The sequence below is a fragment of the Coloeus monedula genome, assembly GCF_965178545.1.
Source record: "Coloeus monedula genome assembly, chromosome: 24".
Classification (NCBI taxonomy): Eukaryota; Metazoa; Chordata; class Aves; order Passeriformes; family Corvidae; genus Coloeus; species Coloeus monedula.
Window position 1 is genome coordinate 351,651 of NC_138804.1, and position 25,378 is coordinate 377,028.

At 62.5% G+C, this 25,378-nt stretch overlaps 3 protein-coding genes across 6 annotated transcripts; 1 reads left to right on the forward strand and 2 right to left on the reverse strand.

Annotated features, from left to right (window-relative positions):
• Positions 1-303: 303 nt before the first annotated feature.
• CD164L2 (CD164 molecule like 2) lies at positions 304-3,482 on the forward strand (the record flags this gene model as incomplete). The annotated part of the gene is made up of 5 exons (XM_082296607.1): positions 304-388; positions 1,903-2,007; positions 2,332-2,409; positions 2,593-2,658; positions 3,313-3,482. The coding sequence occupies 5 exons, from the start codon at positions 304-306 to the stop codon at positions 3,480-3,482; spliced, it is 504 nt and encodes a 167-aa protein (XP_082152733.1).
• A 2,392-nt stretch (positions 3,483-5,874) lies between these two features.
• SYTL1 (synaptotagmin like 1) lies at positions 5,875-11,625 on the reverse strand (the record flags this gene model as incomplete). The annotated part of the gene is made up of 15 exons (XM_082296779.1): positions 11,538-11,625; positions 9,501-9,774; positions 9,045-9,190; positions 8,857-8,965; positions 8,525-8,630; positions 8,124-8,248; positions 7,873-7,939; positions 7,408-7,527; positions 7,144-7,310; positions 6,959-7,061; positions 6,699-6,860; positions 6,554-6,632; positions 6,385-6,484; positions 6,104-6,309; positions 5,875-6,014 (listed from the first exon to the last, which is right to left on the reverse strand). Exons 2-15 carry the CDS (start codon positions 9,725-9,727, stop codon positions 5,875-5,877), a joined length of 1,857 nt encoding a protein of 618 aa, XP_082152905.1. The 5' UTR covers positions 9,728-9,774; positions 11,538-11,625.
• Positions 11,626-15,227: 3,602 nt separating this feature from the next.
• Positions 15,228-22,475, reverse strand: TMEM222 (transmembrane protein 222). Of its 4 annotated transcripts, XR_014227072.1 has the most exons (8): positions 22,345-22,475; positions 20,411-20,495; positions 19,684-19,715; positions 18,882-18,978; positions 18,446-18,576; positions 16,990-17,500; positions 16,508-16,571; positions 15,228-15,655 (listed from the first exon to the last, which is right to left on the reverse strand). XR_014227072.1 is itself a non-coding variant. In XM_082296723.1 (6 exons), exons 1-6 carry the CDS (start codon positions 22,458-22,460, stop codon positions 17,413-17,415), a joined length of 549 nt encoding a protein of 182 aa, XP_082152849.1. In that variant the 5' UTR covers positions 22,461-22,475; the 3' UTR covers positions 15,228-17,412. The 4 variants fall into 4 exon arrangements, 1 of the variants encoding a protein (XP_082152849.1); XR_014227073.1 differs by having other exon boundaries at positions 15,228-16,571; XR_014227074.1 differs by having other exon boundaries at positions 16,508-17,500.
• Positions 22,476-25,378: the final 2,903 nt, after the last annotated feature.

Below are 25,378 nucleotides of genomic sequence, written 5' to 3' on the forward strand. Positions count from 1 at the left end.
AGGGGGTACCGTGTGTACGGTCCGTGCAGCCCCGGGTTTCCCTGGGCCGGTGGGGGGTGTGTGTGCGATGGGGGGCGATGGGGGTGATGCACCTCGTGAGAGACCCCCACACCCCCGGGCCGGGCCTGCCGGGGCGGGGCCGGGCGGGGCGGGATAAGGCGGGGCCGCCCCCCCCGCCCCCGCCGCCGCCGGGGCCGCCTCCCGCGGGCGCGCATCTGCTCCGCTCCGCTCTCCCGGGAGATCCGTGGACACACCTCTCGCTGGGACCGTGCCGAGCCTGGCCGAGCCGAGCCGGGCCGGGCCATGGCCCCGCCGGGTCCCAGGGCGCTGCGCTGCGCGCTCCTGTGCGCGCTGCTCTGTGCGCAGGGACCCGCTCCCACCCGCGCAGGTACGGCCGGGGGAGGGCGGGGGGAAACTCGGGGCTTTGCAGCTTTGGGGCAGCTGAACTTTTTTCGGGGGGGATTGGTTTTTTCCAGGGGTTCCCCTCGCCCCCACGGGACTCCGTCCCCCGGCCTTGGTTTTTGGAGGAGAGGAACCCCTGCTCCTGCTCCCAGCCGTGCTCCGTGGGGCTGGGACCCCCAAGGGCCAGGGGGATGCGCTGGGCTGCAGCGGGATAAGCGGCGTGTAGGGTCCAAGCTCCTCCCCAAAAAGTGTGGGGGTCTCGTGGGCCGTGGTGGGGAGAGGGGAACGGAGCCGTCACCTCCTTCCTGAGGTGCTGCAACTCCGGGCATTAATTATGCAAACCCCAGGCTTCCTTCTGCTCCCCCTCTCCCATCCCCCTGCTGCTGCCGGGAGACATTTCCACCCTGACTTATCCCAGCGGGACCCACGCGTGTTCCCAGAGCACCCCTGGGAATGGGGCTGCCCTCAGCCGGCCCCGCTGCCCCCCTTTATTCCCTCTCCTTCCCCACACCTGACGGCAGGAGCGGGAGTTGACAACGTTGGGCTCAAACGTCTGTTCCTGCGCCTGCCACGATAAAAATAAATTATAAACCTGCCTAAACCCTTGCGAACAAAGTCCTACTTTCCCATTGGCTCCCGGCAGGTCTCCAAATGCTGGAAGGGGGGACCCAGCGGCGTGCCCACCTCCTCCCTCCGTAGCCATGGCAATGGGCCCGCAGCATCTCTGCTTCCTGCCTTGCGCCACCGGTTGCCCCCTTGGCTTTTCCTGGGAAAGAAGGAAAGGGGCTTTTCTATCAGCCGCGCACGGTTTTTAGGGAACCCTAAAAGCTGGGGGGCTACAACTGCTCGCTCCAAAGGGAGGTGCTGTGATGGGAAGCGCTGCCGGCAGGGATGCCTTGTGCTTGTTCCGTCCCCTGGGGAGCCAACCCGGGGAAATGCCCAACACCCTCCTGCGAGCCCTGGGGGGAGGGTTCGCCCCTGAGAGCCTGGAAACACATCCAGGGTGGGGAATGGCTCCCGGCTCTTTCCCGGGATGGTGCAAACGCGGGCGTGGGACGCAGCGAGGTGCAGGCAGGGCCCGGCCGCAGCCCGTCGCAGCCTCCCTCGCCGACAGCCAGCGCTGTAAATTAATGATGAGCGTGTGTGGGGGAAGAGCAGCTCCGCAAACACCCGCGTGACTCACCGCCTCCCCGGGCCGGCGGCAACGGGGGTCCCGCGGGGTGCCCGGGGGGCAGAGGGGCGACACTGCTCAGGTAACCCTGACCAGGCTGGTGCTGCCGCCTCATCTCATTTCCAATGAGATCTCCACCAAAAGATCTCTGGAGGGCTGGCGATGCTACAAACCCCATATCGGGACGGGGCTGTGGGGTTTGGGGCTATGGGATGTGCCTTCATCCCTCCTGCTGCACTATCAGAGTGGAGCTGGGGGTCCAGCCCTCCCCCGCTGCCGGAGGGATGGGTGCTGGCCCTGCCCTCACCCCTTTTCCCTGGCCTTGGCAGGAGGGTGTGGCGAGCTGAGGTCCTGCGAGATGTGTACAGCCAGCAGCCACCCCCACAACGGCACCGACTGCATCTGGGTGGGCTGCAGGACCCCCGAGGAGCCAGGTGAGTGCTCGGCTGGGTGAGCACAGAGAGGGGCTCCCATCAGCCCTCCCCAGCCCCTGTCACTGGACCGGGCCATGCTGGGACGGTGTCGGCACTCAGCACCCTTGGATGGCTGGTCCCAGCTGTTTTCATGGCCAGGGTCCATCTCAGCTGTTCACAAAGCCCCTCCCTGGGCCCCCACCCACAGACCCTCAGGTGGATGCCCACCCCTCAATGAAGCCTCCTCATCCCAAACCCTCAGGTACCCAGGGATGCCTGGGCCCGAACACCACTGGCTGTGCTGGTTTGGGATCCTTGGGGAAACGGTGCCCCCTCTTCCCACAGGAACAGGGAGCTGCGTGCAGAGAGGGTCAGCGGTGCGGGAGACCTGTGCACTCTACAACACCAGCGCTCTGTGCCGAGGTAACCCCAGACCCCCAAACCCCCCCCAGACCCTCTGACCTTCGGGACAGAGGTGCTGGTGCAGGTACCAGGGCCATGGGGATGAAATCCCACCACCAGGACAGGGACCTGGGGTGCAGGGGTGTGCGGCAATGTCCCCTGTTGCCCCTTTTACCCCCTTGCCTCTGTCCCTGCCTTCTCCAGCACTGAAGTCCCACACAGAAGAGCCTCCACGGTCCCACAGCAAGGAGCCAGTGACACACTCGACAAGTGAGTGGGTCTGGGGAGGGGTGGGAGGCGGTGGGATGGGGGTCCTGGATGCCCCCGGGATCGGGGACATGTCCCAACAAGGCACTTCCCTCCATATTTCACATCCCTTTGGGAGGGATGAGCAGAGCTGCCCTCAGGGCTGGATCAATGGATGACCCTGCCCTGGGTCACAGCTCTCTGTCCCTGTCACCTCTCTCTGCCCTGGGCAATGCCCAGGTAGGGCTAGGGGACTCACAACACTCAGCAGCCCTCCAGGAACAAGCCCTGATTCCATCGTTGCTGGGAATTGCCACCTCCAGCCTGGCTGGGAGTGGAGGAGCCTCTTCCAGGAGCGGGAACTGGAGAGCGCTGGGCTCATTACAGCGGGTAACCAGAGCCTGGAGCCTGCTGAATTATTGATCCCACTGGGATCTGTTTGCCACTGGCTCCTTTCCTGCAGTTCCAGCTGCTCTGGCATGGGAAGGGGCTGAGCCCGTCCCAGCATCCACATATTTGTGGGAACATCCCAGCCCAAGCTGGGAGCTACCAGTCCTCCCTGTGCAGCCACTGGGATCCGCACGGACCCCAAATCCCCTCTTATTGGTGGACGCATCTGTACCCAGGGATGCCAACACACCCATAACTCCCCAAACCTCCTGTTTCCCTGGCCACCAGGGACCACCACCACCAGTGCCCCGCTGACAGGCAGCCCCGACTTCCACCCGCCCGGCTTCGACACGGCGAGTTTCATCGGGGGCATCGTGCTGGTGCTGTGCGTCCAGGCCGTCGCCTTCTTCGTCATCAAGTTCATCAAGTCGAAGGACAGCACCTACCAAACGCTGTAAGGGCCCCATGCTCCCACTGGAACCGGGATGGAGGGGGGGACCCGGGCCAAGCCCACCCTAAAGTCAAGACTGGGGTCACCCTGGGGTGTGTCCTGTATCCGCTGTGTTGTGTCCCGTGGCTCTTTGTGCCGGTCCGCCCTCACCCTGCAGGGGACGATTTGGGAGGTGGAGGGGTCCACGTCCTCCTCCCTGTCCCCTCACCGGTGCCTGGCTGTCCTGCCACCTCCCCTGTCTGTCAGTGTCTGGCTGGGTCCTGGCTCTGAGCCCGTGGGGAGCGGGAGGGCCCCAAATCTGTCCCTCAGAGCTGAGCCAAGGGTGCTCCATGCTGTCCCCTTGTCCCTGGGCTAGCTGTGTCTAACGTGGGGGGCCGTGCCCCATCTCTCTTTCCTTCCACGCTGCCAGAGAGGACAACCAGTAGGTTCTGGGTGCCGGCGGCAGGGGGAGGGGGTGTCCCCCCGCAGCCCCAGAGCTTCACCCTTCCTTCGCACCCCCCGGGCAGAGGGGAGGAGGACCCTCCCTCCTGGTTTGCATGACGGGTGTTTCCCAGCTGGTTTTGCTGTTTCCTGTGGGTTTCCTGTTAGGGATGGAAGGGAAGGGGTACCCCCCGCCCCCTTTCCGGCACGGAGCCCCTCAGGGCTGCAGCCCCACACAGCCCCTTCTGCCACCTGGGCGAGGGGTCCCCAGTGCCCCCAGCCTCACCACAGCGGGGTGCAGCCCCCTCACTCTGAGCATCCTCAACAGCACGGGAACTGCGGGGCTCCCAGCCTGGCCAGTTTGACCCCAGCTCGCACCCAGCAGCCCCCTTCCCACTCTCGGCACCCCCTGCCCCATCACCTCCCCACAGCCTTGAGGCTCGTGGGGCTGGGGGGTGCCCTCCTCCCCTCATGGATTCTTGGGTGCTTTTCCCTCCAGCATTTTGGCCAGAGCACCCAGCCCTGCCCTGACACCCCCCAGTCCCCCGTGCCCGCCGAGGAGCGGAGCCAGGGCCCTGCTGTGTGCTTTTGCTGTGCCTCTGTGTGCTCTGGGGGGGGCCTGGGGGCTTCCCTCTCCCCCACCCTCTTTCTGTGTGCTGTGTTGGGGAGGGGGCTGCGTGCCGTGTGCTGTGGGGTGACGCTTGTAGCTCGGGCTGCCCCCATTAAACTCTGGTGGTGGTGTCTGTGTTGTGTCCGGGGGGTTCCTGTGGCTGGGGAGGTGTATGGGATCCCCCCCTGCTGCAGGGGGAGTCCAGTGCAGTCCAACCCCTCCCCATGGTGTGGGTGGGCACTGGGACACCACCTGCACCCCCCTCCCTGGGGGCTGCGAGGGGCTGGGACCCACGGGGTGAAGCCCCCAGGACCTTTCCTGCCACATCTCCTTTCTGTCCCATGCACCAGGATCTGAGGGCCCCGCGCCTCCAGGCTGGGGGGGGACGCTGTCCCCGCCCTCCCCAGGTGAAGAGGCCACTGCTGGTGTCCCCCTGCCCGCGGCCGGACTGTCCCCCCGCGCAGGCCCCCCACACCCGACTATGCAAAGCTGGGACACGGCCCCCAGGCCCGACCCCGTCCCTGTCCCCAGCGCGGGGCTGGGGATGCTCCGGGGTTTGCACCTCCGGCTGCTCCCAGGGGATGCAGGGGGGGCCCATCCAGCCCCGAATTCCACCTTGGGCCCCCCACCCTGTGCTTGCCAGATGCCATGGGGACCTGTGGCCATGGGTGGCAGTGGGGGGGCCCTTTGCTGGCCCCAACCCCACACCGGGCAGAGCCCGAGCTGGAACGGGGGGGACAGAAACCAATAAAGGATTTTCCTGTAATTCCTGGTGTCCGTGTCATTGTCACCCATCTCCTGTCACTCCGGAGCCCCAGCAGTGGGTGCTGTCCTGGGAGATTTTCATTGCAAAAAAACCTTCGGGGATTTGGCTGTTCCTGCCCACAGGGTGATACTGGTGGGTGGCCCCAGTGACTCCAGTCCTCCCAGTGACCAGGGAAGGGGAACCAGTGTGGGTCTCCCAGTGTGACAGGGCAGCCCAGTGTGGGGTATCCCAGTAAGAAAAGGGGCATCCTCGTAGAGGAATGACCCCCCCACCCCACCCAGGGCTGTGACAGGGCCACTGGAGCCCCATGGTTGCCACCCCAGGGGCTGGGAGGACAGTGATGGAGGGCACAGCCCCACACTGGAAGCAGTGGGATGCAGCAGCTCCAGCCCCGCAGTGGAGGGAGAAGTCAGGGTGTGGTGGCCAGGGCAACAAACAGCCACCAGATGTGCCCTCAGCAATAAAAAGCTGCCAGATGTGCCCTCTGGTGCCACTTCATTGCTGCTGGAAGGGGAGGGCACAGACCCCAGCCCGCACAGTGATGTCTCCGTCCCTCAGGTCCCACAGTCCCGCTGGCACCAGCCGGTCCTTGGGGGGCTGGGGCTACGCCCGGGGGACCAGGTTGGTCCGCAGGGGCAGCAGCGCTTCCACCCAGTGCCCGGGCTGCTGCAGCAGCCGCTTCCACACCCCCTGCTCCTCTGCCGTCGAGTCCATCCAGCCCACGGGCAGCCCGTAGCTGCTCCCTGCAGAGAGAGCACCCCGTCACCCCCGAGCTGTGACACCGGGGACACCCAGGGCACACCCTGAGCAGCTGGGGGTCCCTCCTCCTCACCGGTGCCCAGGCTGAGCCGGATGCCGCCCAGCTGGCGCTTGGAGAAGGCTTCGTGGTGCCAGAGGGTGAACTCGGCACACGCCTCGGCCAAGTCCTTGGCCTGGAAGCCGTCGTACACCATGGTGTGGTTGAAGAGGGGGTTCAGGCTCCGCTTCACCACCCGTGTCTTCTGCCGGCTCGCCTTGCTGTCATCTGGCAGCACGTAGCTGGGGTGACACCGCGGTGAGGGGGGGCCCCCCAGCAGCCCCTCTGGGTGGCCCCGGGGTGTCACCCCCCCTTACCACTGCACGAAGGCATCCACAGTGCCGCTCTGCAGTGGGATGAGGCTCTGAGCATCCTTCACCCAGATGTGCAGCTCGCCCGTGGGTGGCATCCCTGCTCCTGCGGGCCAGAGGGGTCAGGGCTGCCCTGCATGCCAGACTCCCCCAGCTGCCCACAGGCCCCTCTCACCTTCCGAGCCGGCAGGGATGAACTTCAGTGCCAGGTTGAGGTTGCCCCGGCTGGCAAGGCCATCTGAGGGGATGGGCATCTGTGGGGCATGGGGACGTTATGGGGGCAGTGCATGAACAGGGGGCTGGGGAGGCAGGGAGCTCACCCGTGGCTGGAGACTGAACCACTCGGGGCGGGTGTTGGCCCAGTCCCAGGTGCCCAGCGCGACCTCCACCTCCCCCAGGAACAGGTTCCTGCCCAGGCTGTCATGGTGCCACACGGAGAGGTTCAGGGTCCGGCTCTGCAGGTCCCTCTTCTCCAGCTTGTACTGGTGGGGAGGGGACACAGGCTGAGATTATCCACCCCCAGCCATCCGATCTGAACCACGGGGACCCTCCAAATCCACCCCTAAGCATGGCTAGAGACCTTGAGGGTCTCATTGAAGACGGGATCCAAGCTCCTCTTCCTCACCGCGGTCTTGCGCTTGCTGCGGTTGGACTTGTCCGGCAGCAGGTAGGTCTTGATGTACCTGGGGCCAAAGAACGAGGTGGCTGCAGTGGGGGCAGGGTGGGCATCCCCTGGGCAGTGCCACCGGGGGCTGGGGCACTCACGGGTCCGAGCGCTGCTTCTTGGCTTCAGCCAGCTCCCGGCAGCGCAGGACGTGCACCTGCAGCTCCTTCTTGGCCGGGTCGTAGCGCAGGGAGAACTGGACACAGCCCCGCACGGCCACCCTGCCCAGCTCCCCCTCGCTGTACAGGCTCATCAGGCTCCCGCTCAGCTGCAGGGGGTGACACGGTCAGGGTGGGGTGGGGAGGTGGCACCAGGGGGGCTGGGGAGGTGCCCCCCACCCACCCCAGCCCAGCCCAGTCACGCACCGTGGAGGAGCTGAGGCTGGACACGGAGGAGCTGGTGCTCAGCAGGCTCGGGAGGGTGTGGCCGTTCTGTGGGGACACCGGGGCTGGGGGGGTCTGGTCTCTCGGGGGGGTCTCTGGTCTCTGGAAATGCAAAGAGGGGTCAGCACCCCTCCTCGGGCCCCCAGCCCCACTGAGGGCACCCAGCTCCCAGCAGTGTCTGGTGCTTGGGTACAGGCCATGCTGTGCTGGCTTTGCTCAGTCTCCCCAGCCCCCAAAAACCCCATACAGCCCCCCCATCCAACCTTGTACAGACCCCCTCCAGCCCCCCAAACTCATACAGCTCCTCCAACCCACCCAATCCTAGAGAGCCCCTCAACCCCGTGGAGCCCCCTCAAGACCCTACAGCCCTATAAAGCCCCATACACCCCCCCTTCAACACCCCCTACAGCCCTCCCAACCCCTACAGCCCCCCAGCCTCCCTCCCACCTGCCCAGCATCGTGGCTGCTGCATGCGGAGCCCGGCTCCTCCTCATCCTCCTCTGTGCTGGATGAGCTGAAGGAGTTCCCACCTCCCGTGTCACCTGCAAGGACCAGGGGCGGGTGGGGGTCCCGACCCAGCAGGGGTGGGTAGGAAGGGGGGATCCCTCTTTTGGCCAGAGCAGTGGAATGGCCACAATGGGGGGCCAGGAGGAGGCCGGTGATCAGAGCTGGGGGGCTCCAGCCCCCCAAATCCCCACAGCACGGGCCCCCCATCCCCGTTACCTGGCTGCGCCGGGCTGTCCTGCTCCCTCACCGGGATGTCACCCTGCAGCAGGGGCTGTGACATCGGGGTCCCCTCCACAGCCGGGGCGGGGGGGCTGGGCTGTGAGGGACAGGGTGAGAACAGGGACCCCGGGCACCCCCTCCTCCCCCACCTGCTACCCCCAGTCCCCGTTCCCCTCTGCTCCTGGGGACAGGGTGAGGGATGACCTATGGGACACCCCGTGGGACCTTTTGTGGGACATTTCCCATCACTCTGCAGGGTTCAGGATCACTCCAAGTGCAGCACAACCTTGGGATGGCACTGGGGGTGCTGCAGGGTGATCCCCACCCATCACCAGGGTGTCAGACACTGCTCAACCCCACACCAGGGACCCACCTGGAGCTCAGGGGCCTCCTGCATCTCTGTGAGGGAGCTGCGGGAAGAGATCACCGTTAGTTTGGTCTGGATGGTGGACAGCCAAACACCGGGACAGTGGGAGACACTGGGATGGTGGGAGACACTGGGATAATGGATAGATGGACACTGGGATGGTGGGAGATGGTGCAAAACCAGACCCTGGAATGATGGGCAGGCACCGGCCCTGGCTGCACCATCCCCCTCACCACGGGTGCTGCTCCCCTCCAGCCCCCTTGTGCCACCCCAGCGGGTACCAGTGAGATGCCACCAGCCCCGGGGCACCTGTGGGATGCCACCCTCTCCTCCCTCACCTCTCCTCCGTGTCCAGTGCACCATCCTCATCCTCCTTCTCCTCTGCCAGCGGCTCATCAATGGCCTCCAGCTCGCCCAGGCTGGGGCCACGTTCCAGGTCCCCCGTTCCTGGGGACATAGGGGAGCTCAGCGGGCCAAGCCCTGGCCCCCATTTCCCTGTCCCCTCCACGCCCCATCCCTCGCCTACCCCGGGGCCGCCTCCTGCGGCGGATGGAGGCTCGGACGAGGTCGGAGCCCAGCGGGTGCCGGTGGCGCTGGGCCCGGGCGTCGCAGAACCAGTCCCCGGTGAGGCTCCGCAGCCGCGCCGGGTCCGACACCGACTTGCGGAGTTTGCTGGGGGCAGGAGGGTGACATTGGGACCCCTGTGCCACTGCCCCAGAGCCTTCCCAGTCCATGGAGCCGCCCCAACAGGGTCTGGGGGACACCAGCCACCCCCTCCCAGGGGGTTTGGGACCCTCGGTGCTGGTGTGACAAACCAGGGGCTTCACCCTGGCTGAGCTCAGTGGGTGACCCCATCGCAGGTGAAAAGGGGACCCTCAGCCTGGCTGCTCTGTCCCCAGGAGATGATGGACCCCCAGCTGGCTGCTCCTGGAGGGTCCACGCTGTCCCTAATGGTGGCGCCGAGCAGGGACCCCCAGCCCACCTGATGCGTCCCTCCTCCCGCCGGCGGAGCTGCCAGTCCCGGCGCAGCACCTCGGCGATGCAGCTCCGCTCCTCCTCCGTCAGGAAGCTCAGGTCCAGCAGCGCCTCGGGCTCCAGCGCCATGGCGGGGTGCGGGGACAGCGCGGGGACACGGCGAGGGGCTGGCCCGGGCGGGGGCAGGGACACGGAGTGCTCAGCGTGCCGGGCGTGCACCAGCGATGCCAACATCTGGAGAGGCACCTCGGGGCCGCTGTGGAGGACCCCCCCCGGTCATCCTGCTGAAAGGACAAGGGGGAGGAGCTCAGCCCACACCCCCACTCTAAACACCCTAAACACCCCTGCCACCCCCACCGGCGACAAACGAGGAGCGGGGCGATGCCGAGGGTGCCCAGAGAAGGGCACAGGCAGCCCGAGGGCGGGCTCGGGGCACTGCGGCGCTCCTCCGGCTGCCGGCTCCGTGCCAGGCCAGCCCTGCCCGCGGCCCGTGTTTGCCCAGCGTGTTTGCTCAGGACTGGCCCTGCCCCTGCCCGCTTTCCCAGGGATTCACCGGGTGCCAGCGCACAGGGACAGATGGCAGAAGGGGGCTTGGCTGCCCCCAGGATGGGCTGAGACCGAACCGGGCTGAGACCGTTCTCAGATCATCACATCTCCCGGGGGGTTTTGCCCCATGCCCGGCGTTGCCTCACCACGGCCCTTCCTGTCCCCGCTGTTGGGAAAGCGCTGCCTGCTGTCACCGAGGGCAGGAAATTGCAGCAGCCGCGGGGCAGGATCAGCCTGGACCCCCCCCGGGCAGCTCCCGGGCACCCCCAGGCTCCTGAGCACCCACAGAGCCACGTCCTGGCACGGCTGGGGGGTCCCACCTCCACCAGTGGCCCTGTCCCCAGCCCCAAAGGTGACTCTGACCCCGCCCCATGGGTGGCCCTGTCCCAGCCTGTCCCCAGCCCCTCGGAGGGTCCCATCCCTGCCCCACAGGTGCCCCTGCCCCAGCGCCGGGGGTGTCAGACACCCCCCAGGGTTGGGGACCCCAGCCCAGGACCTGAGCACGAGAAGGGCACCTTCTGCTGCCAACCCCAGCACAGCCCGCCCCAAACCAGCCCCAGGGAACCCCCCCCCCCATCGCACACAGAGGAACCCCAACACTGCCTGGCCCCCTCGGGCGAACCTGTGACACCCACCGGCCCCCTGCCCCCGACATCGGTCCGGGGGGCGGGGGGGGATCTCGGGGGACACGAACGGGCTCTCACCGGGGCTGGGGGGGTCTCGGGGGACACGAACAGGCTCTCACCGGGGCTGGGGTGATGCTGCCGCTGTTTCCCCGCCGCAGCCGCTCGTATCCTGTTTACTGCCGGCACACGGGGGGGTCCCCCCACCCCGGAACAGAGCCACCACCTAAAAATGTCACCTAGGCCTGAGCCAGGCGCTGCTGTGGTGCCCCGTTCCCCGTGGGGACCCCAAAACCGAACCGTGAAGAAGCACCACAGCCCCGCCAATGCGCAATGGGGTGCTGGGCACCCGGCCCCCCACCCTGCACGGGGGACCAGTCAAACCAGTTAAACCTCCCCAGCAAGCCACAGCTGGGGGGTGCACGTCCCCCTTTTTTCATTGCAGGCAGCCCGACAAGACACGGGGGCTCCGGACGGCGTGAAGCACCCCCCACACCCCTCCCTAAAATGCACCCACGCCCAGCCCCTCCTGGGTGACCCCCACAGCCCCCCAGGACCGGCAGATCCCAGTGGCCTCCAGCACAGCCCAGGCTTGCCGGACACGCGGGACGCCCTCGCCTCCTCCTAGCACCAGGGACCCCATTCGCGGGGGCCTCAGACCCCCGCCAGCCCCAGGTCTCTGTCACAGCGTGGGGACAAGAAAAATCACCCCTCAAACGCGTGACCCGGAGCCCCCAGCCCGCCCCTTCTCACCGGGCAGCAGAGCGGGGCGGGTGTGCAGCCCCCCAGGTGGGGCGAGAGGAGCCGGACCACACCCCCCCCGCGGTGCCGGTGCAGCCCCCCCGCAGCGGGTTCAGCCCCACGCCCCCCCTTACCTGTCCAGGTGAGGGGTCTCGGTGGCTCGTCGCCCTGCAGCACCCCACGGGACCCTCGAGGGTGCGCGGTGCCCCCGCTCCCCACCCCTGGCTCGGTGCTGTGCCCGGGGTGACTCAACCGCAGCCCTGCGAGCGCCTCCGCGCCCGGCGGCACGAAAGCAGGGACTGGAGCCAGCAGCACCCGCCGGACGGGACTGAACTGGGCTGAACTGGGCTGAACTGGGAGGCGTCAGGCGCCTGGGAAGGGGTGGCGCAGCGGGGATGCGCCCCGGGACAGGGGGACCCCAAGCGTGGTGGAGACTGGAAGCCAAGGGCGTGGGAAAGGGGATGGGTGGGAGATGTCCCACCCTGGTGTCACACGGGGGGGCTGGGGGCAGGATGTGGTTCTGGGGTTCCTGGGAGAGCGCCTGGGCTGCACTGGGGGAACTGGGGGAACTGGGGGAACTGGTGTGTGCTGGGCATGGGGGGAGCAGTGCCTCTGCCCCCCTGCAGCACCCTGAAGCCCCCACCCCAAAAGCCCAGTGTGGAGCAGCATCAGCTCCCTGGGGCTTTGCAGGACCCCCATCCCCAGGGTGTCCTCGGCTCCATGGCCCCCATCCCATAATGCATTCCCAGCCCACAGCTCCTTTGCCACGGGATGGCCCCAGCCCCCTCCTCACCCCATGGCTCCCCCCAGCCCCAGATTCCCTATCCCATGGATATGTCCAGCCCCACAACCCCCATCCTGCTGGGGACAATCCCATCCGGCTCTGAGTGGCCGGGAGCCCTGACCCCCCAGGACCATCCTGGGTGCTCAGCCCCACGCAGGAGTGGGCCAGCAGTGCCAGGCAGGGATAAACCCTGGGCAAGAGCACCTCTCTCTGGCACAGCGGGACCTGTGCCTCAGTTTCCCTCGATGCCAGAGGGAGAGCAGCTGGCTGGGGGTGGGGGTCAGGCTCCCCCCAGCTTTAATGTGAGATGGCAGCACTTACCGAGCACAGGACCGCAAGAAAAGGGGATTATTTTTAGCCTGATTTCTCAGGAAATGAGACTTCAGCAGTGGCTTCGTGTGTCTGTCTGTGGGCCACCCTCCTCTTCCTCCCCTTGAAGGGCGCTCGCTGCTCAGCTCCGGTGGGTGGTCCCAAGGGAATGGGAGCCCTGCCATGGGTGTCCTGGGAATGCAGCCAGGTCTCTGCAGGGTAACAATGATGTGAGGACAGTTGTGTCCCCACAGGGCTTCTCGTGGGCTGGGGGCTCAGCCCTGGGTCACCCCGGGTGAGCACCAAGCCTTTTCTGGGCATCCTGCACCCTTTGTTCCTGCAACATCCAGAGTGAGAAACATTTATGGGACAGAGAAGGAAGTGGGGAGAAGTGGGACACAATCCTGCACTGTCCCACCCCATCCTTGGTGACCCAGAGGTGCAGCGAGTTTGCCGGGTCTCAGCCACAGCCGGCGCCTCGGGTGGTGGGGACGGAGGCTGCAGCGACCCAGTGACAGCGGGTGGCACCCAGGAACACCCTGGCCACCAGCACACCTGAGCCAGGTGCCGGGCCAGCCCTCGGGGATGGTTTTCCTTGCAGCCAGGCACAGAGCAGGTTCTGGCTCATTTCGGTGCTGCGTGGGCAGCCCCGAGCCAGCGCTGGCGAGGAGCGAGTCCCGGCCTGCTCCCAGCCCTCTGCCCCCTCCAGGACTTGTTCCTCAGGAGGTGCAGGCAAGTCTGGTTCTCCTGGAGGAAAACTGAGGCAGGAGCACGAGCTGGAGCACAGGCAGAGCCCCACCAGTGGATTTGGGGGCAGTGGGGAAGCCCTTGCAGCACAGCACCCCAGCTTTTACACTGCTACATGTCCCCCCAAAGCCTTGTGGCCACCTGGCCCCATTCCTCTCCTGGGATCTCAGCTCCCCGTGCCCTCTGCCCTCCCAGAGCCTTTGATGTGACACTCGAGCGCTCCCTGGACACACAGGAGCGGTGCCAGATCCCCCAGGGACAGACCCCATCTCTCATGGTGGCAGACTCCAACTCCCGGGGCCTGGGGGACCCTTTGTCTGCACTTTTAATTCTTTATTTCAAATCCCCACAGCAGAGCAGGGACCTCGAGGCGTTTCCAGCTGTGGCTCAGGCTGGGAATGACACGCAAGGCCTGGCTGGGAGGTCAGTGCTGGGCCTTACACCCCCTTCCCCTCCCCTGCCTGGGAAACAACGGCGTGAGGGAGAGGAGGGATCCACAGCCTGGGAGGCACCGCAGCCCCCGGCAGCCTCCAAAGCTCCCAGTGTGCCCCAGTGCAACGGGATATTGCTGCTGGGGGAGCCCTTTGATGCACCCCCAAAGGGGGTGACCCCTGGGACCCCTCCCCTCCGTCCAGCTGCAGCGAAGTGACCGCACTTCAAAGGCGGCTCCACGGCGCTGACATTCCCGGCTCCCCGTGGCGAGGGAGGTCGGGGACCCCCAGCCCTGCTCCCCACGGTGGTGCCCGGGGGGGGTCGGTCACACTCGGCCACCCCCGGCGAGGACGGGGGTGGGGGGGAAGCAGCGGGGGTCACTGCGGGATGAGAGTTCAGGCCATGTGGCAGCTGGGATGGATCCTGACATTCCACTGCAGCATTCCTGGCTCCCGGCGCTGGGCTGGCCACGCTGAGAGCTTGGAAAGGAAAACGAGGGGAGCAGGGCTCGCACAGCAGCCTCACGCCCTGGGCAGGGAGCTGGGAGCATCCCGGGCATCCGAGCGGGGCTATCCGGGCACATCCGGACCGGCTGCTTCCCCACAATCCCCACATTCCATTCAGCCCCCACACATCCCACGCCAGATTCCCTGCAGCTCCCGGGCTGGCAGGAAAATCCTGCCAGGCTTGGGAGGCGGGGAGGGACCCCTGTGGTCCCGGGGGCTTCGGCATCCTCACCTCACCTTCCAGCGACAGATGTGTGTGGGATAAAGCCCTCGGAGCCGCCTGCCGTCCCGCAGGAGCTGAGGCTGCTTGCCTGGAGGGGCTGAGCAGCAGGATCCAGGTGGTTTTCCATAAAATGGCTGCACCATGAAATCCCCCGGCCTCGGACACAACCTGATTTTAAGGCTGATGTACTTCCCCCTCATCCCCCCAGCTCCAGCCTCTGGATATCACATGGAACAGAAAATCAGTGGCTGCATCTGCAGGCAGCAAGCACAGCTTTCCCGGCTCCCAGTTCAGGCAGCAGATCCTGCTGGGAGAAGGGAAAATGAGTCTGGCTCTTTGCTTCCGGCAGCCCCAGGGCCAGGACAGGCGTCCCCTCCCCAGGGAAGGCAGAGGGCTCCGGGCTGGAGAGGAAATGAGCTGGGAAAAGCAGTGGCTCCCGGAAAATAAGACACAGGAGAGACAAAAGGGGAGCTGTTCACAGCTGAAGCGAATCAACCTTGGAAAAAAGCATCTTCCACCCCCGAACACCGGGCTGCCCCCGCCCGGGCCTCGAGACCCAGCATTAAATCCCACAAACTCTTCCTGCACTGCAGGGATGGGGATTCTCCTGACCCCCAAACCTCCTTCGCAGCAGCAGGGTTTTGAGTTTTCCCTGGAGCAGGGAAAAGGGCGAGTTCATAAAGCCAAAGGTGTGGGAGCTTCAGGATCCGGCTCCTTCGGGCAGGAGAGGGGCTGGGGCTCAGTGGGACAGGGGAGATCCTGACCCCGACCCCGCTCTTGGCTGAGGGCTGGGTGGAGGGAAGAGATGCAGCACTTGGAGATATCCACAGAAATCAGTTTATTTCCCTGCCGTCGGGATTATGAAACCACAGAAGCAGAGTTTAAATATTTACAAAGAAATCCAGCGCCCCGCAGAGATGAAGGGAACAAAGGATGAGGGATGGGGCTCGCCCTCGCCATTCCAAACTCCGCTCTGGTAAAAAGCATCAGGACCAAACGAGAGGGAATTTTACAGTGGGGTTTTGGAAGTCCAGGGGCCCCCTGACACCCCCAGGTCTCAGCTTTGGCAATTCTTGTAGAGTTGTGGATAGAACATGAACGGGATGGGCCGAGGGGCTCGAGGTTATTGCTGAGGGTGGATCCAGCCCTGGGGCCGGTCACTCCAAGGAATCACGCTGGAATCAACATGCGGGGACAGCACTCCCCTCTCCCATCCGGCTGGCTCGCCCTGGGCACGCTGGGCAGTGGCTCCTGGGCAGAGAACAGAGCTCAGAACACTCCGTCCTTTCATCCAGGTTCTCTTTGATCAGGATTTTGGCCTCCCCTGCAGCCCCAGACCCAGCAGCCTCCATCCCATGCTCTCTACGCGGGAATGACTGTACAGAGCAGCCACTGGAACGTTTCAGCTCCAGGTTGATGGGGAAGGCCAGGATGGGGTAACAGAGGGACAATAATGAGCAGGAGACTTGAGGGGTGATTTAAAAGTGACCGAGGAAAAGGGGAAAACACAGAAATGAGCCCATGAGGAGGGTCCCATCCACCCATAAGGCTGGAGGAGTCAGGGAAGTGGGAGAGGCACATGGGGAAGGGTCTGAAAACCAGCGACAAAGGCAGCAGCAGACATGGCAGGGACTCCAGAAAAGCTTTCCTGCTGGCCACAAGCACTCCTGGAAATGGATTCCTTGGAATCTCTCAGATACTGGAGTAATAAGCTTGTTTTTCAGGTGTGAGTGGCAAAGCTCTTCTCCCCCCTCTGCAGTCAGCAGAGACCTACTCAGCTGCGCATAACCCTTCAGCCAGGCTTGGTTTTAAAACACCCCCTGGCTCAGAAATCAGCACCTGCAGGGCAGACCCAGCTGTAGAAGGGGTTCCAGGGCACATCCAAGCTCCCTTCCTGCCTGACACTCAGGAACAGCCCCCCTCGCACAGCCCATCCTGCCCAAGCTGTGCCCCTCACACCAACCCCTGCACAGCTCCTGTGCCCAGCTGTGCTCTCCAAAGCTCCCTAAACCATTCCTCAGTCACCACCCGGGACCAGCCAGGAGAAAGCCACTGCCCCACTTTGCTGCTGCAAAGCTCAGCCAGACAGACAACTTCCAGTACCTTCTCTTTTCAGCTCCAAGCTCAGGTGCTGCTCCCACAGAGGTTTTCCAGCCCCAGCCGCCGCCTGAGACACGGAGCACAGGGATCAAAGGGACACAAGTGGCTTGTGAGGACTGCAGTGCCAGATTCAGCAATTCAGAGAGAAGCAGGGAAGTGATATTTTCTCTGGCACAAGCTGAAAGGGATAGAGAGCTGCCTCCCAAGGCTGCAGCAGGCTCCTGGATGGGTGCACCCTGCCACGAGCTGTTCCCAAGCCAGCCCTTCGACTTTCCTGCCTTTCCAGGCTCACCAGCAGGACCAGGGGAGTCGGCCCTGCCACAGAGCGTCCCTCAGGAGTGTCCCACCTCAACAGCCTCCTGCCACTGCCGGGGGGCCATCGCTGAGTGCTGGGGCACCCCATCCCCCTGGGAAGAACCCCACACTTCCACTTTGGAACATGTGCTACTGGAGAGATGTGGCACAGGGGAAACAGCAACTCCTACCTGGAGACCCAGGGAATTTGAGGAAGCGTCTGGTGAAGAGGAGGAAAGCAGGTGATCAGAGAGACCCTCCCGAGGTGTGTCTGCTTGTGCCACTGCAGGAGGCAGAGCTTGCCTTGAGGCTTTTCTTGGCACTGAAAGCAAAGGCACCCACCCCTCTCCTTTCCTGATCCCATTCCCACCTCCCCCGCTGCAGAAAGGGAGAGAGCAGAAGCTTCCAGACCCCTGACATTGGGAGACACCATCAACAGAACAGAAACAGGAGGAAAAGAAGCCAGCTCCAGGAGACGCAGATGAGCTGTTACGATGGAGTGGGGCTGCCACCTCCCCTGGAAAAGGGCTCCCAGAGTCCCATGCCTCTATCCCGCTGGATCAGTCACAGTTTCTTCCTTTGTGTGCTCAGGGATTGGGGGTTCAGGGCTGCCATCACCGCAGGTGCAGGGTGAGAACCACGGTCACAATCACCCCCAGGAAGAGGACAAAGGGCAGCCAGGTCTTCACAAATCCCCCTATGCTGCAGGAGGGAAAGGGGGAAAGGTTTAAATGTGAGAAGAGACAGAAGGATGGGAGAATAACTGGAGGAATCAGAGGGAGACAGATGCTTTTCTGACTGTTATCTACTGCTGGCACTGCCACACATCCCCATCCTGGAGATTCAGTCTTAAAAACTGAGACTTGATCAGGACCACAATAAATATATCACAAACAACAGGCCTGGAGTCTCCTTCCAGCTTAAATTAAGCCAAAGACAAGCCCATTTCATACTTGCACAGACAGGAATGGTGACAAGAGACCACAAAAAATGAAACCCCATTACCACAGGGCTCATTATTCTGACTGGTGGTGGATTTAACCAAGATAGCAGGAGCTATCCTTGCCCAAAAGCAGGCAAAGAAGCTCTTCCTGAACAGGGAAGACTACCTAGAAGTGGAGCTTTATGCAGGGCAGACCTCACAGAATCTCCTCTTCGGGCACAAGGAGCTTAAATGGAGATTCAAAACCCTTTCCTTAAGGAGAGCTCGGGGTTTCCCTCTCCACTCCAGTTGGAAGCTCCACAGCAGCTGGGAATCAGACCAGCTTTTATGTAAACAAGATTCAAGAGAAGGGAGGGAAACCAGTAATCCTTGGAGAGAAGCCATCCCGTGACCTTATGTTCTGACCTAACCCAGCCAGAAGACAACACAGAGTGAGATTTGCTTTAGCCAGCATTTCCCAAATTCCAGGCACTCCAAATTAGCAGCCAGAAACAGTATTTTGGGAGCAGCATCTAGTGCAACCCAGCGAGCACTCCTGGTTCTCTTGCTGAGCACAGGCAGTTGACAGCACCACCCACCAGCAACACACCCACGGCTTGGGGGGACACTTCTCCCTTCTCCATGGGATAGGCAGATGCTTCAGAGGGCTCAGGAGAAGGAAAGAGCCCATTTTGCTGCTGAATTCAGGCTGTCCCTCAGCTCACCTGACGTATTTCCCATAGAGGAGTGTGAAGAAGCACAGTTTCACCATGTTCCAGGAGGTGCTGTTATCGTATCTCATCAAGTTTAAGGCCAGAGCCACGTGGGAATGGCAGTTGTCACAGCAGAGGTTGTGCTGGAACACAAAAAGGGATTAGAAATCCTGTCCCTGAGGTTCCCCAGTCCTGGTGGAGAGCCACAGGTCCCACTCCTGTGGCAAGGAGCCAAATCCTGGGGAGGGATCCCTTCAAACCCCTGCAGAGATACGGAATCATGGAATGGTTTGGGCTGGATGGACTTCAAAGCCCCTTGCTCCAACCTGGCCTTGAACACTCCCAGGGATGGGGTATCCAGAATGTCTCTGGGAACTCCCTGGAGCCTCTGGGGGAACACTCCCTCCCTCCCTCCCTCCCTCCCTCCCAGCCAGGACAGGAGCTGTACCATGCGGTGCTTGTACTCCTCGGACGCGTCGTGCACGGCCGTGTCCCAGGCGTTGGGACCAGTGGCATAGACTTTGCTGGGATCCAGTTTCCAGTACCTACAAGGATGAGAACAGCTCCCTTTGCATTGTTCTACTGCTGCACCTTCCTCACTGCCTGCTCCTCCCAGCAGGAAGATTGTGGAATCACAGCTGAGCTGGAAGGGACCCTACAAGGGTCATCAAGTCCAGCTTCTGGCCCTGCACAGGCTTAAAGGACTTGGATAAATCCAGTGCCTCTGAACTGCACAGAGCCCAGCTCTTGGAGACAAGAGAGGCAGCAGAAAGGCTGCTCAGCATCCTCAGCACCCCAGAGAGAGAAATCCCAGAGCTCAGGGGCACAGCCCTGAACTGCTCCCACACCCTGAAGGAACCTTCCGGACACTCCAAGCACAAACCTGACCTGAGAGACACAAACCCTGGCCCTTCTCCTGCCCACAGCACTGACAGGACGTGAGTGACACCAGCTCATCAGCACAGCCAGGCAGTGTTTACTCAAGAGCACTTGCTAACATCATCTTAGGATGGTTTAGCCTTTTCTTTTCCTTTTCTCTAACAAAGGCTCCACACAGCTCTGGTTATTAACACCACCACGTTGCTGTCATGCTGCTAAAAAAAGATTTAATTTGATGTGGTTTCCTGGAAAGCAGAGACACAGCGGCCACCAAGGTGAATTAGGGCAGCTGAGCACCAGGAGAAGCAATGTCACAGCATGTCTGTCCCCAGGAACTGCAGGGCAGTTTAATACAAACAAGCAGCACTTACTTCACAGGTTTCCCAAATGCCATGTTGTCTTCCTACAAAAAAAAAAGGAAAACTGTCTCAGCAGGATGAAACCCAGTGCAGTGTTCAGGGCATGGATCGTGCTGGAGGTCTCACAGCTGGCTGGCTGAGTGATCCCACTGCCCCAGACACCAGTCCCGGGTGTGCCTGGGTTTGGATTCCCGTTGTTTCCATACTCCTGATCTGGGCACGGGCACATTTATACTCCACACACAGTGACATCATCCACTTACAAGTGCCTTGTTCCCCTCCTTTTTTTTTAAGTGTTAATATTTTGTTAACTCTCAGTTGTAAATGCCTCAGTCTATTAGGAGCATTAATTATCCCAAATTAAAACTCTCTTTACTTTCAGAATCCCCTGGATGCTCAGCAGCTTAAGAGGCCTGGCACACATCTGATGCTGAGTAGCTGAGGAAGCTGAAGGCACTTCTGCTACTCAGAATTAAGAGAATTTAAGTCCTAAACTCCTAATTTAGAGCCTGGAATACAAGATTTTTTCCCCTTCTCCTCACCAAACCAGCCATTATTTATCACACCCCCAAATAAGCTCCAGCCCAAGGAGCAACAGCAACGATCCCAGCTCCTTAAAAACACCTAAAGCTGTTATTTGAGCCAGAGAAGGCAGGGCTGGCTCAGGAGTCACCAAGGCAGGGGAGAAGCAGAGGAAACAGGAATTCTGCTCGTGCTCCTGGGTCCAGGATCTACTCACGGAGACGAAGTAGGGCCCTGCGAAGTCCCGGATGACGCCGGTGGAGGTGCAGATCCCCATGTGGCCGATGATCGGGAACAGCCACCTGCCAAGGAACAGGGGGCATCAGCAGGGGGGCTCATCCCTGCTCCCACCGAGGGCCCACGGCGCAGCTAACCTGGGACACACAGCTGGGAGGGGGAAGTGTGGGAGCCAATGCCAGGCAAAGGCTGGAAGAGACACAGAAAAATGGGGAAAACACCACGGGAACGCTCCCAGCTCCGCTGGCAGGAGGGCTGGAAGAGAACACCACACCCCAAAGTGTCCTGCACACACCCCGGGCAGGGAAGGGCGAGCCCTCTCTCCCAGACAAACCCCTTTGTGCAGCCAAGCACAGAGATCAGATCCTGGAGGAACTGCCTTGGGATAAAACTGGACTTTCCACTCCAGCAACCAAAAACCAGGTCACCCTGCCCACCTTCCCACCACGCTGCAGCTTTCCAAAGCAACCTAGATTTAAGCTCTCCAGACACAAAACAGAGTTCCTGGCTCTAGGAAGAGCATTCCCTGCCCTAAATGATCCCATTGTTTCACAGACCTTCTCCCTGATGGGTATTTACAGACCCAGGGAGGAGCAGATCTACATCCAACCCCCTTCCATCATCAGACCTACATCCCAAACCCCCTGCATTATCAAACCTACGTGCCAGCCTCCTTCCATCATTATCATGTAGAAGGGAATACTCCAGGTCATGCTCCAGCCCTCTCCCACACTCTCCAGCCCTCTCCCATCCTCAGGTTTGCTGATCTCCCTCTGATTTCTCTCTCCTCTCTCCCTGAGTGGCTCTGGCAGCTCCCTTCAGCACTCCCAGCTCAGGTTAGGAATGTTAAAAAGCTCTGGAAAATCCTCCAGGAAAAGGCTGAGGTAAACATTTTAAACAATCAAGAAAGAAAAAAGATAAAAGAGATAAAAGAGGCGGCAAGAGGGGAAGTGCAGCCTCTCCCGGGCGAGGAGAGCTCCGGGCCGTTCCCGATCCCGGCACACCCCACACCACATCTTCTACGTGACTTCGAGCCCCGGCTCAGTAAACATCACCTGATGGGAACCCGAGGGGAAGAGGAAGGTGGAAAAACAAGCCTCGCTGTGCCCAGACAACCCCCACAGCCACAGCTTTCCACGTTCCCACGACCGGAGGAAAAGTCCCAAGTTCTCTCTGGAGCCTGCCCACACTTGGCTGCCGAGCCTGGGAAGGCAAATCCAGTCCCAACTCATGAAAAGAACGCACCGAGACTCCCCTCGGGGCACGGGGTGGTCTCAGATCCCAGCGCCCAAACCTTTGCTCCAAAAAAGCCTTCCCACGTTCCCCTGGATCCCTCCACTCCCGCTCCTGCAGGGACAAGCCCGTTCAGCGCAGAGCCTTCCCCGCACTCGCCCCGGCTGCAAGAACGAGCCCCTCCCTCCCTGGGACAGGGTCCCGCGGCAGCCGAGCACCCCGGGAAGGACAGGGGGAGCCGGGAAGGGCAAGGAGGAGCCCGGGAAGGGCAAGGAGGAGCCCGGGAAGGGGAGAGGGGCTGGAAATGGCGAGGGGGCCCCAAAAAGAGCGAGGTGGGGGAACTCAGGAGGGGCAACGGGAATCCGGGAAGGACGAGGTGGGGGTCTAAGCGAAACGAGAGGGGCCGGGAAGGGCGAGAAGGGATCCGGGGAGGGGCTCCGGGAGGGGCTCCGGGAGAACCCGGGAAAGGAAAGGGGGGAAGCGGGGAGAGGGTCCCGACAGAGGCAGGGGAGGACCCGGGAGGGGTGAAAGGGGATGGAGAGGGGCGAGGGGGCCCCGAGAGAAGCGCGAGGGGTTCCGGGACAGGTGAGGGGAGGCCCCGGGAGAGGCGAGGGGGTCCCGTCCCGGGCCCGGCCCCCGCCGCGCCGCCCGCCCCCGGTGCGCCGCCGGCGCCTCGCTCACGTCAGGACGGGGATCGGGGTCCACACCACGCAGTGCGGGAAGCGGCCGCGCTCCGCGTCCGGCGCGGCGCCACCGCCGCCATTGAACTGCTTCATCCCGGGCTCCGCCGCCGCCATGCCCGGGGCGCGCCCGCAGCGCGTCACTTCCGGCGGGCCGCGCGCGCTTCCGGCAGCGGGGAGCGCGGGGGGGAACCGGGAACGGGCCCGGACCGGGAACAGGCCCGAACGGAGAACGGCCTGAACGGGGAACGGGCCGGTTCGGGAACGGGCCCGAACGGAGAACGGCCTGAACGGGGAACGGCCTGAACGGGGAACGGGCCCGAACCGGGAACGGGCCCGGACCGGGAACAGGCCCGAACGGAGAACGGGCCCGGACCGGGAACGGGCCCGAACGGAGAACGGCCTGAACGGGGAACGGGCCCGAACCGGGAACGGGCCCGAACGGAGAACGGCCTGAACGGGGAACGGGCCGGATCGGGAACGGGCCCGAACGGAGAACGGCCTGAACGGGGAACGGCCTGAACGGGGAACGGCCTGAACGGGGAACGGGCCGGACCGGGAACGGGCCCCGAACCGGGAACGGGCCCCGAACCGGGAACGGGCCCGGACCGGGAACAGGCCCGAACGGAGAACGGGCCCGGACCGGGAACGGGCCCCGAACCGGGAACGGGCCCCGAACACGGGAACGGCCCCGAACCGGGAATGGCCCCGAACCGGGAACGGGCCCGGACCCGGGATCAGCAGCCCCTGTTACGGGCCTGGAGCACCCCGACGGGAGCAGCACCCAGACCCGGGCCGGGGCCCCGGACAGCCCCTCCTGGCCGGTCCCTTCGCCCCTCGCCCCCCGTGTGCGGATCCGCCACGGCCCCGCCGCTGTCCCCGAGGCCGGGAGCTGGAGGAGCCCCCGTAGAGCCCCTCAGGGAAGCGCAGGAGCAGAAATAACCATCCCACGGAGCCCCCCGGGACAGGAGAGGAACTGCCAGAGCAGCAACAGCATTTACAGATGGAGAACAGAGGGTTAGAAAAATAACAATCGCTTTATTAGGGAGTTAAATTCAAGCTACATGAGGAAGCTGGAGAAATGTGTTTATTCCAGATTTCCACCCAGCACAACACACTCGAAAGGCAGAGTGAGACCCACGGGAGCGGAGGGGGCACAGGGAGGTCAGGGCTGCCCCAGCCCAGCCCAGGATGGGGATGTTCTGCCCCAGGGGTGCAGAACTGCCGCTGTCCACCTTCCAGCCTCTGCATTCTCCCACGTTTTCCTTGGAAGCTGCTCATTTCCTCCTCACACAGAGCCCGTAGCTGTTTCCCGTCGAGGCAGGGCACGGCCAAGGCTCTCCAGGACAGCCTGTGGTGTCACGCTGCTGGGCCAGGGGGGTTGGCAATAAACAGTCTTGGCCCCTTCCTGCACATGTGGCAACACAGAGCCAAGGTGGCCTTGGATTTGGGGATTAACAAACTCCCTTCCCAACACTCATCACAAACTTAACAGCTCCCGCTTTTTACTGACGTTCCCCTTCTTCACCGAAGGCTTCTCCCTGCTTTGTATCCTGCTTTCCCTTCCCTGCCTTTCCCTTCCCTGCCTTTCCCTTCCCTGCCTTTCCCCACTCGTTAGGCCGACTCCAGCCGTGGATGTTCTCCGTTCCAGGACAGAGCAGCACTGACACACCGAGCTTTAGACTCCCGAGGCTTCCAGGAGAGAGCCCAGGAGATGGGTGACCTCTGCCCACCTCAGAGGGGCCACTGTGGCAGCAGAAAATGTCCCTGAAGTCTCATGTCAAGGTGGCCTCTCCCCCCTCGAGCCACAGCAACTCCCCAAGCACTCAGCTGTCAACACAAGTAGCTCAGTAACACACAACACGTTTTTTCACCTCTACCAAACCCTCAAGACTTTATCCAACATCTCACCTGATTTCCCAGCCTAGACCATGGTTTAGGAAAGCCTTTTCAAGAGGGAAATATTTCCAAGGCAGTGCCAGACTCTGTTCAGTGGTGCCCAGAGACAGGACGAGGAGCAGTGGCTGTAAACTCAAACACAAGAACATGAGGAAGAACTTCTTTCCATGAGAGTGGCAGAGCTCTGGAACAGCTGCCCAGGGAGTGTGTGGAATTTCCCTCTCTGGAAACATCCCAAACCCACCTGGAGGTGTTCCTGTGTCCCCTGCTCTGGGTGACCCTGCCTGGGCAGGGGGCTGGACTGGGTGACCTCCAGAGATACCTTCCAACCCTGAAATTCCATGATCCTGTGAAAGCTGCTCCAGGGGTGTTGGGACGGACCTAGAGCCCTCTGCCTGGAGCTCACATGGAGCTGCAGCGTGGGCAGGGTCCCTGCAGGACCTGTCACTGTGCCAGGAGTTGAAAAACAGCCTCCAGTCACACTCCTTGGGGCCTGATGGAAAAGGAATTCACAAAATAGTCTCCAAAAGAGAGGAAGCTGAGGAAATCAATCACTCTTGAGAGCGAAGCCACGGCTGGTGCTTTGGTTTCTGATTTCTTCTTTTAGGACAAAGAGTAATGGGTTCAAACTGAAAGAGGGGAAATTTAGATTGGATAAGAAGACGAAATCCTTCCCTGTGAGGATGGTGGGGCTCTGGCAGAGGGTGCCCAGAGCAGCTGTGGCTGCCCCATCCCTGAAAGTGTCCAAGGCCAGATTGGATGAGGCTTGGAGCAACCTGGGGTAGTGGAAGGTGTCCCTGCCCATGGCAGGGGGTGGAATGAGATGAGCTTTAAGGTCCCTTCCAACCCTTAAGATTCTGTGATTCCGTTTTGGCACTTGGGATGGAAGATGCACACAAAGGTTGTGTTTCAGTGAACACTTTTTGTTCAACGAAGAAAAAAGTCCTGGCATTGATTTGCTCCAGGCCAACATAAATATCAGAGATTGTGAAAAAGCCATGAATGAGGGCCAATGTTCACATCAGCTAATGTGGTCCTGGCACGTTTGTCGGATTAGGCAATGGATTTGCTCTTCCTGCTCATGGCTGGGAGGCTGCTAAGCAGGATATCACCAGGGACCAGCTCCTTGGCAAAGC

Coding starts and splice junctions, on each gene's coding strand:
- TMEM222 (XM_082296723.1), bottom strand. CDS start 22,460: ATGGCGGCGGCGGAGCCCGGGATGAAGCAGTTCAATGGCGGCGGTGGC. Junction 20,496..22,344: donor ACCCCGATCCCCGTCCTGAC/GTGAGCGAGGCG, acceptor GTTCCTTGGCAG/GTGGCTGTTCCCGATCATCG. Junction 17,501..18,445: donor CTCTATGGGAAATACGTCAG/GTGAGCTGAGGG, acceptor TCCCTCCTGCAG/CATAGGGGGATTTGTGAAGA.